The 18721-nt window shown below is 51.6% G+C and overlaps 1 protein-coding gene across 3 annotated transcripts in view; it reads right to left on the bottom strand.

The window, feature by feature from the left end:
• The window catches only part of USH1C (USH1 protein network component harmonin), a 48744-nt gene that overhangs the window by 15906 nt on the left and 14117 nt on the right, over window positions 1-18721 (bottom strand). For 2 of the 3 annotated variants that reach the window (XM_061440663.1, XM_061440664.1), the window contains exons 5-17: window positions 15501-15609; window positions 15349-15373; window positions 15098-15155; window positions 14708-14802; window positions 13190-13274; window positions 12189-12248; window positions 11975-12031; window positions 11535-11677; window positions 10424-10489; window positions 9701-9825; window positions 6606-6679; window positions 1506-1658; window positions 367-483 (exon numbers count right to left, since the gene is read on the bottom strand). In XM_061440663.1, the coding sequence (XP_061296647.1) occupies window positions 367-483; window positions 1506-1658; window positions 6606-6679; window positions 9701-9825; window positions 10424-10489; window positions 11535-11677; window positions 11975-12031; window positions 12189-12248; window positions 13190-13274; window positions 14708-14802; window positions 15098-15155; window positions 15349-15373; window positions 15501-15609 (1167 nt within the window). The remainder of the gene's footprint in view (window positions 1-366; window positions 484-1505; window positions 1659-6605; window positions 6680-9700; window positions 9826-10423; window positions 10490-11534; window positions 11678-11974; window positions 12032-12188; window positions 12249-13189; window positions 13275-14707; window positions 14803-15097; window positions 15156-15348; window positions 15374-15500; window positions 15610-18721) is intronic. The other variant, XM_061440665.1, reaches the window with a different exon arrangement.

Below are 18721 nucleotides of genomic sequence, written 5' to 3'. Positions count from 1 at the left end.
ACCCAAACGCATGGGAGTGATGAAAAGGCAACCATATAATTCATCATCTAAATTGGAACGCACATGACAGGGAAAAGTACACTCTTAATAATTATGCCAGGACAGCAGGCCACACTGATCATCTCAGATGGGCTGGGACTTAGAGGTCACTCTGGAAATAAGCCCAGAAATACAGACACACCTCCCTCCTCAAGAGGGGAGCAGGGAATGGGCTGGTCAGCAGCCCTGGAGGGTGAAGCCTGTCAGTGGCCAGACTGCCTCCCTAGCATGGGGACATGCTGCCTCCCGCTGTCCCCAGGGTGGGTGGTTCCAAAGGCAGCAGGAGGGTCTACACAGACAGAAGGGCTCTGGGAAGGGCTCTGTTACCTCTGAAATCTCATTATCAGCAGAGGAAATCTGCTCAAGGCGTGTCTGACAGAGCCTTTCCACCCAATACTGAATCTTTTCCGACTCCTCAAGGTCTTCCCGCTCTGTCTCAGATACCTGGGACCCACGGCCAGCACAAAATGGAGAAGACAGAGGGTACACGGAGTCACACGTGGGCGGCACACTCGAGTCAACAGTTCAAAGCACTTCTTAAAAAACCCAGAGGACTGCTGAATGTGTCAACTACCTAGAAAAAGCCCCAGGCTTATTCCACCTGGCCCCAGTGGAGGGGAAATAGGGAGAGAGGTGTTGGGGTGTTAGCTTACAGCAGATGTAGGCAAAATTCGAGAAGGGGCTCATGCCTTGCATGGGATTAGCTGTCTTTAGGATTCCCACAAACCCTAAGGCTCTTAGGATTCTCCAAAAATGGTCCTTTTGTAGGCACATTCCAAGAGTCCAGCTTTACTGTTTGTTTCTTTTTCCCCTCATTCCAGGCTGCCTTGTCCTCAGGAGCACAAGTTCAATGTTATCTTTAATTCTGTAGCTAATTTGTTCTAATGTCAAATCTAATGCACTTCACATTTTCCAGGATTTCTCTGGTTTTGTAATCTAATCAGCTTGGCATTCTCATAACCTGAGTTGGTGATGGAGGTGGGGCGGGAGCTCAAACTGACCCAGATCTAATGACAGGTGAGTAGAAGGCTAACTTCAGATCTACAGTCTGGGCAGAAGGGTTAGCCTCAGACCCAAACCCTGAGCAGGGAGGCCAGCTTTACGGCCATACCAAGGAGGAGAGGCCTAGCCTTGTGCTCAATCTGGTGGGGTGGGGGTTGAGGACAGACACAGACCTCTAGCCCTGTGCATCGAGGCCAACCTGAGACCCACAGTCTGGGCAGAGAGGCCAACTCCTGAGCAAGGAGGTGAATCTTGATCCCAACATACACACCTTAGCCAGAAGCTAGTCTCACGCTGGGGAGGTGGGAAGATCTCACCCTCCAGCCTGGGGAGGGGACTGGGCTCACTTGATCCTCAGACTCCATCTGGGAATAGCTACTCTAGCTGGTTCCCTGAGAGCATGGTGGGAACCAACCAAACTGTCCCAGGGATGCTCCCTGCCCTGGGAGCAGGACATGTCATACCTCCTGGGCCAGCCGGTTGATCTTCAGTTGCTTTTCCTTCTCCAGCATTTCCTCTTTCTCTTTGTAAAGCTTCTGCTCAAACTCCAGTTCCTTCTTATTCTTTCTCAACTCCTGAAGGCTATCATACTTGGCTTTCTTCTTATCCTTTCCTTTCTGAGCAGATGTGGCATTGTTTATACAAGGGTTACAAGGCAGTGTTGACATTGGCACAGCACAGCAAACAGGGCATTCAGACAACAGCAGGCACCTCCCCCCATGAGTCCCTCTCCTAGGTCTGCTCAATCACACTCGGCAATGGGGCACTGGGCTTCGGCTTTAGAACAGGCAGGATGCTGCTACCCATGACAGAGTAAGACACACGTCCTGTGCCAGTCAGAAGAGCTGGCTTACTAGTTCACTAACAAGCTGTGTGACCTTGGTTAAGCTCCTTAACCTCTCTGGGCCTGGTTTATCTCACCTCCAAAATGGGAGAAATACCTGCCCTACAGGTTTGCCATCTAGAGCCAATGAAATAACATCTATGAAAGCACTTTATAAGCTTCCAAATGCTGTATTTTCAAAAGGCACTGTATTTATTTCCCAGTGTCTGGGCATAGGCCTTCTCCATTATCTGGATGTTCAGATACCACAGAGGCATCCTGGTAGATTCTAGAGAAAATCTGGGACAGATGGCTAAGCCTCATTTACAGAGATCCTCTGTCCTGAGCTAGAGGAGAAGGATGGCAGCCTCAGACCTGGAAGCCCAGAGCCAAGGACATCAATTTTGTCCTGCTGCTTTAACAGCAGACCTTTTCCTCCTGCAGAGTCCAAACCCACTGTTTCCTCTGAACTAGGTGGACTAGGTAGAAACTGTAGGGCTGGGAGTTGGTGTGGAGGGGTAGGTAGGTAGGATGGCCCAAGTGTTCTTCACTGGCACTCAGGGTTCCAGAGGATTGGGGGAGGGAAATGGAGGGCAAATGGACTTCTTTTTCCTGTTTGAATTAGACCACAAAGTCTGCTTTCCCGGCTGCTTCTCCCATGGGCTTGCAGGGAAGCCAAGGAGTAAAGAAGGAAGAGAATTAAGACTTATGGACTGCCTATGTACCAAGAGGTTTACATTGCTTATCCCATCCATGGGGCTTCCCTGGTGGCTCAGACGGTAGAGAATCTGCCTGCAATGCAGAAGACCCAGGTTCAATCTCCCTTCTCTTGATGAAGGTGAAGTCCCTTGCCTGGTGTCAAACATCTAGTAAGTGGTGGTGCCAGAATTTGGACTAGAGTCTTCCAGGTCCCACAGTTTCCCCACTGCACCCTGATGAGCTGGGGGCAAGGGGAGCAAGGCAGGAGGGAGTGTCGGCCCCTCGTACAGCATGGAGGACAGGGGCCAGGAAACAGGGAAGGAGGAAACCCACACATTTGCTGAACTCACCCCCACCCTCCCAGGCCTTCCTGGGTGGGGCCTGCTCTCAGAACTCCTGAATCATCCCATCATTCAAGGCCAGGAATGAGAAATGGAGTTTCCCAGCAATGGACACACAACTTTGTCCACAGCTGAGGGGCCTGGATCATTACAGACCTGTGACTGAGTCATTCTGTCCCCCACCTCTGTGCACAGGTGATTTGGAGATGGCCCCCCATCTAGCAGATGGGGGCCCCACCCTCATAGCAGTCTATGCGCCACTTGAGAAAATGGCTTCAGAGCCCTGCTTGGTTCCTTCTTACCTTGTTCACTAAACTCTTGGCTCAGTTGATAGATGACTCTTTACTATCGCATTTTTGATTCAGACAACTCCCCAAGAGGAGTCAGAACCATTCTGCCCAATGGCAGCTTGCTAGATTAAGGGCATGACCTCCCACAGGGACCTTCATAATAGGCATGGCCATTCTACTGTTTAACACCAGTGTTAAGATTTTAGAGCTAGGGCTCCAGGGCGGGGAGGGAGATGTGGCAGTTTCTGTCCCATCTCCAAGAAAAGAGCACCTGCTTACTGATGCAGAAAGGCAAGCTGCCCCACAGCGTTGCATACTGATCTCATAGTAGCCTTCTCCGTATGGGTTACTTAGCTGTTTGTGAATCTGCCTCTCTTGTCAGAGGGCAGGCTCCTACCAGTAGGGTTGGTCTGCATAATTTACTAAAGCAGTCCTGGGGAAAGGACTCAGTCAGAACCACAAAGCCTTCGGGCACTGGAATAGACTTTGTGAGGCCACAGGCCTGGGCTCCTTGAGCCCCAGAGGGCCCAGGAAGACTCTGAATAGTTATCTTTTCAAATAAGGGGAATTTTGTGCACTGCTGATCACGACCATCGAAGGCCACTTGTAATACTTAGGGACTTGGTTCAAGCTGCTTGGAGACAAAGCATCTCATATAACTCTAGAAAAAAAATGTCAGTGGATTTTCAGAGTCAGCCTGAGGGACATAATTCTGTTGTCCTTTAGCGGTCAGTTAAATTCACTGCAAATGTTCCCTCTGGTCCAGACTGAGAGGACAGGCAGGTGGGGGGGTGCTCTTGCCTCTACCTTCACATGATTTTTCTCTCTTTTGGAAATGAAATGAAAACCAAAACACAAGCGATTTCTAGAATGACTAGACTACTGAGTAGAGGAAAACAGGCTTTCCTCTTTACCAACAGCGATTCTCAAGTGCTGCAATTTCTGATGGGAGGTGTGTGTGAAGGAGACACTAATTCTTTTAGATTTACCTAGTTATTAGTGCTTGGAAAAGAATTTGCCTGTACATCTCCTTTTATTATTTTTTCAAGTAAAATCCTATGTGTGTGTGGTGGGGGGCATATGTGTGCGTGTGTGTGTGTGTGTGTGTGTGTGTGTGTTATCCTGTCTAGTAGAGGTAGCATATAGAGAAGAATTAGAAACTGAACCCAGTGAAATATCATAAGCCATAGAGTCAGCCTGTAAGATGAGAAGGACAGCCCATGAGACCAAGACCTTTCTGAGAGAGGGGCAGTGTAGAAAGGGATCCCCTGAGATGCTCTGTTGTGCTTATTCAGTGCCATACAGATCATTATCTGTGCTCCTAGGTAAAGACATTTACCCCTGTCAAGAGCAATACTGCCATCTATTATCTTAACAGTACCATGTTACAGGAAGGGGGTGGTTGTTTCCAGCACATCAGACATTCCCATTTTCCAGACAGGGAGACGTTACATATCATCAAGGTCACCCAGCTGCCAGTGTTTTGGTTTCTGGGGAATTGACATCCTGCCAGAAAGAGCCAGTCTAATGATAACACCTAAATTAGTTCACCCAGATTTATGCTGATGCCTGATTTCCAAATACCAAGTCATTCTGAATGTCCAATCTACAAATATTAACAGCAACATTTTCCTAATCAAATGCCAAAGTGATTTAGGAAAAAAAAAAAAAAGAGGGAGCTTTATGGGGTCTGGAGATACAGGAATAAGATTTAGAGAGAAAACTCAAGGCCCCAGAGCCCAGAAAAATGCATTATCCTGGGCACATGCAGGGAAATTTCTAGGATAGAGCTAGGATTGGTGCGGCTTTGAATCCAGCCTGAGGCAGAAAAATCCCCACCCTGGAGCCAGTCTGTGTCTGGTGCAGTCAGCTTCATAACCTGTCCTGCATGCACCCAATTGGATTTTTCACTCTGTCTGACCTTGGCTTCTGCTCTTAGCCTCTGGTCTTACTTGACAGAGAAACAAAGCAGAAGATTCCTGCCATGGCTCTGCCCTGCCCCGTGCCCAGTGGGCCTGGTGCCGACCCAGCGGAGCCTGATGGTACCTGGGCAGGTCTCCACCTGTGAATACTTCCCCCACGGTGCCCCTGTGACAGCGCCCTGTCCTGTGACATCAGGCATCAGAGAGGCACAGAGGGGGTTAGCTCCCCCAGTAAACAGGTGGTCACACTGTTGAGAGGCAACAGGAAAAGAAACAATGGGAAAGGTCAAAACCCACAGCAAACTCAGCTGCCAACAGCACTCTGTCCTGGCCTACCTTCCGGATGGTTGGGAATTTGCCATCGTAACGATAAAACCAGCCAAAGGCTATAAGAACACAGAGAACAAAGTGATGAGAGGCAGATCAGCTTAACCAGGGCATCCATAGGCAGCAGCCGGGAGCTGGGTTCCCAAAGAACGTGTGGCTTTGGGAGATGAAAGCAGCCCCAGCAAATCCAACAGCCAAACCACACCCTCTGCCTCTCCACTTACCTGGCCTCACCCAGGTTGTAAAGCAGGCCCAAGACAACCCGAGAAACGGCCTGATTCCCAGGCCCTGGGCCGCTGTCAACTGCCTCCCCCTGGACACTGGCTTCAGAAGTCAGTGCCAGAAAGTCAAGATAAAGCCCCTTGTAGAAGGATGAGCTTTTCCCCATCATAGCCACAGTCTGCAAACACAAAGCCCCATTGAGTGAGGCCTCTCCTAACCGGTGTAGGGTCCCTCCATCCAAGAAACAACCCAAAACAAAAGGGAGCCTGGGTCTCTGCCTAGAACGACAGTCAGACAGGACAGAACTGTCTGCCTCACAGTGTGGTCCATGTCCTCAGGTTTTAACGTCGAAAGAGGAGACCCAGCAGGGTGGGGGGAGGGGGTCAGCCCTGGGAAAGATGCTCAGGCAGCAGTTGGCAGAAGAACTGCCCCCAGAAAAGCATATCCCTACCCAGGCCAGATCCGCAGCTCCTGCCTTCCCCAACAACAGCATGAAGGATGGGCTAATATCGCAAGGCTAAAGCTCCCTGGCCAGTGGTGATGGCTTAATGACCCACCCTTGACCAGCCTGAATTTTGGAACAGGATCTAGAAAGTCCCCCTGCTGGAGCCAGCACTTCCCTCTTAGTTGCTGGATGTTGGGGAGGTCTAGAGAGCCCTAGGGGAGAGGCCAGGCCACCAGAGGAGGAACCTGGGCCTGTGGGGCATTAAATATTTGATTCAGTGGTTCCAGCTGACATTTCAGTCCGGGCACAGGTCTTTTCCTCAAGGTTTTGCGGGCAGTGCTTGGACCAGGTCGGGGGCTTGGAGGAGCTTCCCAGACTTCAGGAGTCCCCACCATGTACTGGCCCCGCAGAGCTGAGAGTGTACAGGTTTGGCAGGAAGAAGCAGGCAGGGCAAGCAGAGCAGTAAGGCCAGGAAGCGAAGCAGGGGCCGCAAACCTGCTCTCCCCGCTTGTCCGTGCCTCCGTCCAAGTCATCTGCTGGGTCAAACTCAGGGTCCACGCCCAGATCATCTACCCAGGAAAAGGGGAGGAAGCTGGTGAACCAAGAGGGACTTGGAAGACCAAGGGGCCAGAGGTGGTTGGGGGAGCCCGGGGGCCTGTGACCAGCTTATTCCACAGGAGACCTGGGAGGTCAGGGGCAGGAACATGGCTCAGGAATCCAGAGGAAAGGTTTCTTGCTGTGGGATGGTGCATGCAGCGTTTTCAGCCTTAGAAGCTCTCATTTCTCTACCTGTATATTGGGCTAATCTGATCTGACGGCAGCATGAGAACGATTTTGCAAGGTATTTGGTTGACACGGGAAGGGTGGTGCTGATGTCAGAAACACCTGAGTATTTACCAGGGGCCTGCAATGGGAGAACAGATCCTCCCTGCTGCTTCTGATCACCCTGGGAGCTCTGGGTCCCCAGGGGATGTCAGAACTGTGCGGATGGGCAGCAGATGGAAGTTGGGATCTTAAGGTGAGGAGATACCAAGGAGTAAAAGTAGTTAGGAAGACATGGATTTCGACCTAATGTGGAGAACACCAAACCATCTGTTCCAGTGGTTTCTAACCCGGACTCTGGCCTCCCTGGGGCCCTGGAATATTTGAGTCTGTTTTGAGCTGCTTATTAATATTTTAAAATATTAATGAGAAGAACTTGCCCATTAACAAAGGAAAAGGTTATAAGTATTAATAAGTTCCTTTGCTTTTGGCTCAGTTTATATTTACTCCACAGTGAAACACTTGCTTTCTTGCTAATGAGAGGGATTACTTAAAGAAACAATGAACACAAAAGGATGACTTAACAGATTGGTAGGAAACAAAACTCAGCTTCTAAACCATGGGGTCTAATGGGGTGGGGGCTACCAGATGGGGTCCTTGATGAGGACAGATGGCTAGAAAGCTCTTACTTAAACTTCTTTATCTCTCAAGCCTTCCAGCTCTGGGATCCTTAAATACCCCTCTGCTCCCTGTTGCTTTTGCTAAGGAAAGCTATTTTGGGGCCTCTGTGATGGCATGTCCTGGCTTTGAGGACTCAATGTCATGTTGGGGTTCTGCTGGGTCAGTCATGGGTAGGCAGCCAGATCCCTGGGACAGGGAGTAGGGAGAAGATCAGGGTGGATCATTAGGATGAACTGCTTTATTTTCCAGGCAAGAGATGTTCCTCACTCTTTCCTTTCTGTTCAGAAATGCAGGGTCCACATAGGCAGACACTTGAATCAGATAAATAACCTGTCAGCTGACTGGTCCCCCAAATTGAAGAGTGGTCAGGGAGGGACAGGCTGCAGCCTAGTTCTATCAGCTCAAGAAGAGAGCATTCCAGCCTCCCAGCAATAGGCAAGTGGCAGGAATTGGGCTGGCTCAGACGCCTTAATGTATTTCCTGACCAATCTCCAAAGCAGAATTAAACTGCCGATGCAAACAGAGGTGGAGGGAGGTGTAGCCACTTCAGCTCGGCTGGCAGGCCCTGGTCATCAGTCACGTGCTTCCCGGGGTCCCCTGAGAAAACACTTATGTTTCGAGCAAAGGGAAAGTTCCTGCTCCTTTTATTCAAGAAGATTGATTTGGGTTAAAAGCACTGAATAAATAGCTAGAGAAAGGGTTTTTATTTTCTACAGTTTCTGAAAGGGTGTGTTTGCTCTGAAGCCCAGATCCAGTTTCTAGGAAGGTACTAAATTGACTAGGATTACTTTCATAAGAAGCAATTAAAATTGATTCCTCTCCTTTGGAAGCTCCTATTTCACTCCTAAGAACAAATTAGCTCCCTGTCTAAAACACTGATTTTTCACTGAGAATTTAGCTCAACTAACACCAAAATGTCATGGGGTGGCTGATGACAGAGTGCTTTGTCCTTGGGAGAGGACCCGAGATGACACTGCCCTGGTGCCAGCAAGGAATGTGCTGGGGGCTGTTTGCCCTGCTCCAGGGAGGGTGACATGGAACTATCCAGATGCCCTGCACCTCTTGTTGACCCAAGTGGCCTGTCCTGGCAATTTTATGTCCCTCCAGGGCTCAGTATGATCCACAGTTGGGGCCATAGCTGTCTGGACCCCATCATAGGATCCCATATGGCCGTTGCACAGCGGAAGTGGGGGAACCTTGGTTCTCAAATGCAGATTCAACCCCATACCTGAAGGATCCCAGGTCAGCTGAGCACAGTCAGCTGGAATAGATTCTGCCCCATGTCAGGTACAAATCAAAACAGCTGGAAAGTCAGAGTAGAGGCCCAACCAGGAATCCTGGACCTGTGACTGCCACAGTCCCCACACTGCTTTGCTCCTGACTCCCCACCACTAGCGCATGGGAGAAGCACTGAGACTGAACCCCCTCCTCTGCCCCTTGAAGAGACATGACATCCTGGGAGCTGAGGTGGACAGCAGGTGGACAGGCGAGCAGTTGGTGGGGGCCTGGCCTCAAAGTGGACATGGGATCATAAGACAGATGAGGACAGATGGGAAGGGTAGAGGTTGCTGACGCCCCAGGATGGCTGAAGCCTGGTGCTTCGGAGGGTCGCACAGTTCTCTCCCCAACTCCACCCGCGGAGGAGAGTGACTGCGGTCCACGCACAGGGGTGCAGGAGGTAGGGGTGTTCCCAGGAAGCTCCTCCCACGGCTGCCCACCGGCCGTGGATCACAGAAGCCTCTCACGTGAATCCCTTCCCCTCTTTCTTCCTGCTGTTTCAACACAGCCCCAGTTTAGAACCCGGCAAAAAGAGGGCGTGACACCCGACATACGAAGATGATCATCCCTGAGCAGTTCTTGCTTTTGCCACCATTCTCTAGTCCCTCTTCAGAGGTCCAGGGGCACATGCTGGAGTCTGTATCATGGGGCAGAGCCTGGCAGCAGGCCCCAGGGCAAGGTGGGCAGGCAGACTCCACCCATCCCAACACCCTGGCAGACAGCCCCTACACATGGCTGCCCCTCCGTGAAGACAGCCATGGCTGATTGGCCTGGGCAGGTGGTGGTAGGTGTAGGGAGACTTGTACTTTTGTCGAGACACCCCCAGGTCCCTGGAGGAAGCCCTCTCCCCGCCAGCACATGATACATACACTTTGGCTTGCGAAGGGGTATCGGGTGCACCTCGGCGGTGATGGTTTTAGGTGAACGCAGCTGTTCCTTTGAGCCCCAGTCTTCTTCCCACTGCTTCCTGAACTTCTCTTCCTCCTCCACGATCCTGAAATAAGATTCCCATGCCTGTGACTGGAGTCACAACCTTCACAGGCCGGCCTTCTGCCTATTGGAGAACCCCAACCACCCTGGGGAGTAGCCATGTGGTTCCAGTTGTGGTGAAGGAACCAAGTCCCTGGCATTTGTGTTCTAAATCAGGTGGGAAGGCCACCCTGGCAAACAAAACCATGTTCCAGTCACCCCAACCTAGGAAGACCCATTACTAGGATTATGGAATGGCTGCAAATAAAGGACGATCCACCAGGGGGCAAGCTGCTGCTGCTAAGTCGCTTCAGTCATGTCGGACTCTGTGCGACCCCATAGATGGCAGCCCACCAGGCTCCCCCGTCCCTGGGATTCTCCAGGCAAGAACACTGGAGTGGGTTGTCATTTCCTTCTCCAATGCATGAAAGTGAAAAGTAAAAGTGAAGTTGCTCAGTCGTGTCTGACTCTTCGCGACCCCATGGACTACAGCCTGCCAGGCTCTTCCATCCAGGGCCAGGTAAACTGGGCCTGGAAGTGGCCTCTGGGGCCACACTCCTGTGAGCACACCCACGTCCACACACAGATGTGTGTGTGCAGACATATGGGGCTAAGGTACTCACTGTTCCATCTCCTTCCGGTATCTCTCATTCTCCTCTGCTGCCTTCTGGGCAATTTCCTTTTTCCTTCTGAAACACAAATGCAGGTTGACATGCTGGAGTCGACGTAAGAGAAGTTAACTCTTCCTTGCAGCTAATCTCTGATTTGAGAAAAAGCTTTAAATATTTCTTCCAGGCTCCTTTCCAAGGATGCCTGCACCAAATTTGGATGCTGAGGAAGTGGGTCCAAAAAAGTCTGGGTCCCAAAAAAGTCTGTGTGGTTTTGCTTGGCACTGATGAGCAGAGATGCTCCTCTGCAGGGGACTAGAGGCCATTCAGGGCAGGCCACATGCCATGCAGCCACCTCTAAATACCAAGAGGAAGTGACTGAGTGAGGTCCTCCCAGAGGAGGGCCCCGGACCCCAGAAGCAATGCTGGGGCTGCTAACCAAGGCCAGGGTGGTTCTCCAGGCTAATTCTGTGATGGGAAAGATGGAAAGATCCTGTCCACCTTCCTTTCCCAAATTCTTACTATGCTTGTAGAATGCAGCTAGATTGGAATTTTGACAATGGTTTTTGAGTTATGAATTGCTAGCTCCATTTATTCTCAGTCATCATCCCAGCCACTCTGGGGTTGGTGGGGGACAGTTCTTAATCACCACAGATGGGATGGCCAAAGTGCCGGGGTGTGAATTCCACAGCTTGGCCATATCTGACTTGGTACACGAGTGGTGTAACCTGAGTCTCAGTGTCCTCACCTGTAAAATGGGTTAATAACCATGTATCTTTCGCAGTTATTATGGGAATTCAGTTAAGGAACATAAACAAGGCCCTCATGCAACGCCAGCCGTATGGTTGGTAGTTGACAAATGTTAGCTACTGCTAGTAGCAGCCTCATTTTCCATATTCCTGAGTCTTGGAAATCAGGGGGTTTCCTTGTTAAAGAGAGGGGAGCCCAGTGGTCTGGAGGCAGGGGATACTCGCGCTGAGCATCACTGAACCCATCTGGTGTGAGGACAGGCCTCAGGGGGAGAGAATGAAGTCAGCCCAGGACACAGCCGACAGGAAGCAAAGCAGGTGGGATGGTACGGGGCCTGGGAGGGCCGGGTGGGGGCTCCCTGGCTGGCCACACTCACTGCCTCTCCATCTCCTGCTGCTCCTGGAGGATCTTGTTGGATTCCATCGCCAGCCGCTTCTGCATCAGGAGCTCCTGCCGCTGCAGCTCGCGCTGCCGGACCTCTGCCAGCCGCTCCCGGTCTGTCATGAACAGCTCCCGGCCCTTGTGGAGAGAAAACAGGCCCCTTGCTCAGTCCCCGGGGAGCCCAGAAGTACAGAGCCAGAGCTTTGGGGGGCCAAGATGTGGATTGTCTTCTCATCACCATGGCCCCCCATGTCAGGCATGAGGCTTCTGCTCTCTGTGACCCTAATTTCTGGCTAGGCAGGGGTCTTTCCATCAACTATCAGAGCTTCAGGGATGGAGACCCTGGGCCAGGAGAGTGTGGTGGAGACCAGGGGTCTGAGCAGCTGGGCTGCAGGTAGGGGTCGTGGGGCCCCCACCAGCTCGTTCTGGACTTACAGCTCCAGCTACGATGGAGATGGTCAGGCTGCGGCTACTCTTCAGCACGTTCACGGCCTACAGGGGACAGACAGACAGTCAGCAGAGGCCTGACAGACCAGAGCAAGGCCTCTGGGGAGCACAGAAGGGTTCAGACTCTGCGGCAAGGGAGAGGAGGGTGGAAAGAGGAGGGCAGAGAGACTCATGGCCGGCAGGTGAAAACCCCACATGTTACCTCCTTATGGTCCAAGTTGGAGAAGTCGATGCCATTGACTTCAACAATCTGGTCCCCTGTCTTGGGGAGAAACGGAGAGGCATCAGCATACTTAGACTATCTGGACACCTTTTCTGTTGGAAGGGCTCCCCCTGGAGGCCAGTATCAGACATTGGCTCTTAGAGTAGCTGTGCCTCAGCTCTTTCCAATGAGCAGTGTTCCAACGGGGTCCTCCCAGGGCCCCTCCATTCTGTATCTCTCTCAAATATTACACCAATAGAGGTTCATTCCTTTGGTTGAATTTACGCATTTGCTTAAAAATCTCAGTTTGTAGACATAGGAGCCTTTAAGATTCTCATACAGCAGATTCTGTGTGGAATAATAATAATTAGTATAATAGCTAATATTAATTGATCCCTCCCTATGTATCAGACACATTTGAAGTATATGTGTTAGTTAATTTAATCTATACAATGACCCTAGAAGGAAGACAATTACCCCCATTTTACGGGATAGGAAACTGAAGCACAGAAAAAGGAAGTAACTTGTCTAAGGTAGAGGTTAAAAGTTCTTATTTTAGCATCACACCACCGAGGGTTGAATCCCAGCCCTGCCTTACCAAGTACATGATCTTGGAAAAAATTACATACTTTATCTGGGTCTCGGTTTCCTCATCTGCAAAATGAGGCTAATGATAGTACCTAATTCTCAGAGTTCTCATACATTTTAAAGGGCTTAGAACAATGTCCAATCCAGTAATCACTCGATGAATGTCAATTCAGATTATTGTTACTACATTCCCAAGCTCAGGACCAAAGGATCCCAGAACTGGAGAAGGGCTGTAGAAACGGTCAAATGTCAGCCCCTCTGTGAAGCCTTCCGTTCAACGGATTAACGGGAATCGTCAGCCAGTGAGTGCCGAGAGAGGCCTGTGGGGGAAAGCACGTGCTCCATCCCTAGGAGATCACAGTGTGATCCAGCACCTCACGGGGCCCCCCTGGAGCAGGCCCAGGGTCACTCACCTCCAACCCCACCTCAGCAGACAGGGAGCCAGGCTTCACATGGCTGATGAAGATGCCGGGTTTCTGGATGGGGCCGCTGGAAATGCTGTGGGCGAGATGGGAGGGGTAGGTGAGCCTCGGCTCCAAAGTGCTTGCTCATTCAATGTCCTGCCCCATCTGCCTGTGTGTCCAGGCCACCTGTGAGCTCAGCACCCAAGTCCTCTGCCATCTACCTCCTCAGCCTCTGGCTACCTGTCCAGATTCATTCCCCTGGGGCAACAACCACAGGAAGCTACTTCTAACTCCCCGCACCCAACCTCTCATCCAACACATGCAGAGGCTGTTTCTTCTCTTTTTCTAGCATTTGCCAAAGCTTTCTTTAAAACTCAAATGCTGTCTTCTCCTTATGGTTTTAACCAAACTTCTTATTATCTCTCAAGACTAAGCTGGTTCCTCCCTTCCCAGTGCGCCTAAAACACCTACAGCTAGGATGGCGTGTGTACTGTTATCCTCCCCTCCCAGGTCTGTGGCAGACATCACTAATCAAACACTCTTTTCTACCTGAGCCTAGATACAGCCTTAAAGTTCTTTTCAAAAGAGTACGCCAGGGTGGCAGCTACCACTAACTGATTAGAGATAGCACAGAGTAGACAATCTGTTTGCCATGCTTGCATGAGAGCCCCTCAGTACTGTAACTATTTATGTGGTTGGCTTCTATATTAAGCTATAATTTCTTAGAAAGGAGGGACTTTTTTTTTATCACTTATGCTTAGCAGAAAAGTATTAAATAAATGTGACAGAAAGGAAATAAGAAGAATCACTTAGGGAATTCCCTGGAAGTCCAGTGGTTAGGACTCTGCACTTTCACTACCAAGGGCCTGAGGTCAGGGAACTAGGATCCCACAAGCAGTGGGGCATGGCCAAAAAAAGGAAAAATAAAGGATACCTTAAATAATAATAGCTAATATTTACAAAATGCTTACTACCTGCCAGGCACTCTGTCATCGCATTCTTTCTCACAACAGCCTTGTGAGGTGAGGACTATGACCTCTGATTTGTAGAGAAAGCTGAGGCTTGGAGTGCTTGAGTCATTGGTCCAGGGTTCTAGAGCTCATAGGTGGCAGAGCAGGGCCCAGAGCCTAGATCTCTAACTGTTGCACTTGTGTGCTTAACAAGACCGTCCCGTGAGCCCCTCTGCCTGTTGGCAATTCTCTGGCTGCCTCTTAAGGAAGTCACAAAGTAATAAGTGACAAGAGAACTGTGTCAGAGGTGGCCAACTGGACAGGCTCCTTTTGTGTGACTTGAGGGCCCATCAAAGGAACATGGCTCTGCCTTCGGGCCTCAGTTTCCTCCTCTGTAAATGAGGCTGACTGAGCTGTCCCTTTGGCCCTACAGGACTGTGGTGAAGCTCAGAGGGGAAATCAAGCACTAAGAAGTGTCATTACTAGTGACAAAAATCTCAGCAGCAGCAGTGAGAAAGAGGAGTGGTGAGAGAGACCAGTGGCCATGAGTGAGCCCCAGGGTGCGCCTGCCACCCACCTGCAGCCAAGGCCCCGGGAGCCCACCAGGCTGATGAAGACCTTTTTCTCCTTGTTTTCCTGGCTGCCGGGGGAGCCCAGGCTGCTCCGCCCGCCCTGGGGGAGGGAGAGGCTGAGGTCACCAGGTGTCCACACTGTGCAAGCGGCCTCCTGTGCTCACAAGGCCTCCAGGGTGAGCACTGCTGCACCCATGCGAGCCTGACTGCCGTTCTGGCCCTCGGGGTGTGTGTCTGCCCCGGCTGGGCCACCGCCCACAGGGCCATTCTGGATGTGCTGGCAGCCTGTGTGAAGCCCCCTGAGAACACCTCCCTAGAGCAAGCCCTCCTTCAGGCGGGCTGCCCTTGCTGGAAGACCACCCCATCCAGACCCACCGCGGTGGTCCTGACCTTACCCCAGATTCCGACACAAACTGGTCCACATACTGCCATTTGAGGGGCTCATCGGGAGAGCTGATAGGATGGGAATTTAGAAGAGGGGTCATTAGGGAGAGAGGGTTACGGCACCAGACCTGGAATCCAAGTCTGCCCTCTCTGAAGCCTCCACTGTCACTGGCCCAGGGGCAGAGCTGGCCAGACCCCAGGCGGACCCCAGGACCCTGAGTGCACAGGGGAGAGCCTGCCTGTGGAGGAGGGTCCTGCTCACCTCTTCACAGGGATCAGGCCGATGTCTGTGGGAGAAAGGGGAGGTGGGTTATGATGGCTTCTCTGCCCTTCCTTCCTCCCACTGCAGCTGGGTACCACCAGCTGCCGGACCCCACCCCACCGTCAGCAGCCCTTTGTCCTGGCCTCACTCACGTCTCACTTTGATGGACACAGTCTTCTTGGTGCGGATGAGGTTGATGACCTCCTCATGGGTGCAGGAGGAGATGGAATACCCATTGATCCGGACGATCTCATCCCCTACCTTGGCCACAGACAGAGAGAACATGCATTGGGTGGCTGGGCAGGCTCACGGCCAGTGCCTTGTCACCAGCCACACACCCTCCATCAGCTGGAGGACCCCCAGGGCAGGCAGCACTTCCCAGCAGTCTTTCTGCCCATTTGACAGATGGGGGAACCAAGCTGGAGGTGAGCGGCACAGAGAGCAGGAAGCAGAACTGGGGGTAAAAGTCAGAACTTGGCACCCTCACCCCGTGTCACTTCCATCCAGGGGGCACCATCAGGTTCTGGAATCCATGCAAAGGGCGACCTTTCACCCAGATTCAAGCGCTTCTTCCCTGGCCTTTATCCCCCCAACCCCAAGGAGCAGGCTTGCATCACAACACCACAATTGAGTTGGGGTAAGAACTTCCATGACTCCTGACTCAAGTTCACATCACTGACACACACAATCTCTTCTGTTCCATTTGATGGAAACTCAATGAACATTTTAACTCTGCCCTGGCCCTGACCTCTGAATTCCTCTTCTGGAAGAAAGCAGTGAACACTGAATGAACACAAGGCTCTAGCATCAGATGTCCTGGGTTCAACCCCCTGCTTTTATTTTTATTAGCTGTGTGACCTTAGGCAAGTCTCATTGAGCTTTTTGAACCTCAGTTTCCCTCATCTGTAAAATGGGGAAATACTGTGGCTGCCATGAGAATTAAGAGAGTGTGTAAAGCCAGCTAGTGCCCAGCACACTGTAAATAACCAATAAATAGTTGCTGTTACCATTAGCTGGGCTTCAACTGTAAGTTCTCTGCTCAGATCCCTCTTCTCAGGACTTTAGTCTCATTAACTGGGAGAGATGGGGGCTGAGGGACCTGCAGGGCCAGCCCTGGATACGGATCCCTGGTGACATCAGTCGGTTCCCTGCTGGACACAGCTGTGGGCTCCCCGAGCACCTTGGCTCTGTAGGCCAGTCCTGAAGTTCCTCATTTAACAACCACAGGCTGGAAGGATGCCCGGACATCAGTTGAAACGGAGGCCCAGGAGGTGATGGTTTGTGCAGGGTCACGGTCCTGAGCTGCAGAACAGGGACTGGTTGGTGGAGGCCCTCCCCAGTCTGAGACCAGAACGGGTCAGCTGGAGGCTTAACTCACACCACATTTGCTGACCTTTTGGAGGCTTGTCGGTGCATGTGGGAGATGCAGCTTGACTCCGTGGAGGGTCGAGGACTGGGCAGGCATATAGCCTCTCAGGGGTCCTCTAGACCAACTCCTACCCTCTACAACATCCCTGCCCCAGAGTCACCTTCTTTCTATTGTCACTCAAACACTTCCAACCTGGACACAGACCCTAGTCTTCTCAGGGGCCTGCGAGGAGTGGCAAGCAGCTCAAAAAGGTGACATTGGGCAGGGGAGGGGCTTGCTAAAGAACTTGCTGTGTTTCTGGGGATGTCTCATGGAAGGAGAACAGCTGGATGACCTCCCTGCACCCATTCTTCACAACAACCTGCGTTTCTGCTAATAAGGTGAGGGAACTGAGGCTCAGAGGGGTGAGGAGACTTGCTCAAGGTCATCCAGCTAGTAAAGAGTGTTGCTGAGATTTGAAGTCAGGTCTCCCTGACAGACAGCAAACGCTGTCTCATGGTTGTCTGGAAGCAGGAAAGAAGGGCGTCTGGCCAAGCTGGGCTGCAGTTCCCTGCGTCCTGTCCTCTCTGGATCTTTGCCACCTGACAGAGCCCCCGAGGACCATAGGAAAGGCAGGGATTACTCCATCCATTTTACAGCTAGGACAGCCAAGGCACATGGAATCATTCTCCAGCCCTGGACTATACAGCAAGCTGTGCAGGGCAGAGGATGCAGGTTCAGAGAGGATACATGTGGATAAAAACCTAAAATACCTCCAGTAGGGAGACTAGGGCGGAGATGGAACTCCAGGGCAGGGTCCAGGACCCCATGTGGAGTCCAGACTCACAGGTCAAATCAGCAGAGCCTCTGGTTTGGCCAGGCTTGTCTGAACATGCCCCTCCCCTGCCTTCTGGAATCTTCCCCCAGCCACCCTGAGGCATGGGAGCTCTCCAGAAACATGAACCCCAAACAGGTGAGTGGATGCAGACCTTTTCCCCCAAGCTCCTCTGAGTGAAGCTCCCTGTCTTGTTCCTAAAGGGAACTTGCGGGACCCCAGCAGGATGATTCCCACACAGTCCCCAGCTCAATTTGCAGGATCAGCTTTCCTCTCCTTCCCGCCCCTGCATGAAGCCCTGCAAAAGGCCCTTTGTGCGAGGGCCACGGTGAAATGACGATCTGAGGGAGAGTGGCACAAAGGAGAGATGAGCCCACCAACCTGAGAAAGGGTCGATAATTTATAAGCCTGAGAAACAGGCAGGGAGGGAAAACTCTAAGATTCATTAAAATGCCCCGAAGTCCCCAGGCACGGAAGCATCGTTGAGAAATGGCTTGTCCTAGGAGGAGAGCTCACCCTGGGAGAAAAGAAAGGGCTCAGATGACGCCAAGAGAGGAGCTCATTATGTTTTTCCTCTGGCTGCGTTTCTGGGCTGGAAAATGTGCGGCACAGGAGAGTGATAATGAGGGGGCTGAAATTTCAGCTGCTACCGGCCAGCCGTGAGACAGGGATTTAGAACAAAGCGATGTCTGTCTGCGCCCGGTTTCTACCTCCCAGTCCACAGCGTCTTATACCAGCCTTCGGGCCCCCTGAAGCCCCAGATTGGGATGCTGATAACAAACATGCTGGAAGCTCTGGGGAGGGTGTGGGAGGGCCTCTTTTAGCTGGACATACAAAAACACAGCTCTGGGCTCTGGCAGGAGCGAGACCTGAAGATCTTCCCGTCTCTGCTTGGACACTGAGGTGTGGAGACCCCAAGGGAGGGACCTTGGGGTGCTGAAGAGAAATCCCTGGGCTTGGCAATAAGGAGACCCAGGTTCAAATCCTGGCTCTGCCACTTAATGGCTGTGTGATTCTAGTCAAGTCCCTGATCTTCTATCAACCCTAAAATGGGGATGATCCAGCCGAGGCATATAAAAAGAACTGGTTGTCAGCATGTTATCTGGCACATTACAGGTGCTTATTAAATCTCCCTCTCTGCATGTTTAACAAGCACATGGCATTTACTGGTATATGAAGAATGGATAAAC

Source organism: Bos javanicus, chromosome 15, assembly GCF_032452875.1.
Source record: "Bos javanicus breed banteng chromosome 15, ARS-OSU_banteng_1.0, whole genome shotgun sequence".
NCBI lineage: Eukaryota > Metazoa > Chordata > Mammalia > Artiodactyla > Bovidae > Bos > Bos javanicus.
This window is presented reverse-complemented; position numbering and strand designations above follow the sequence as displayed.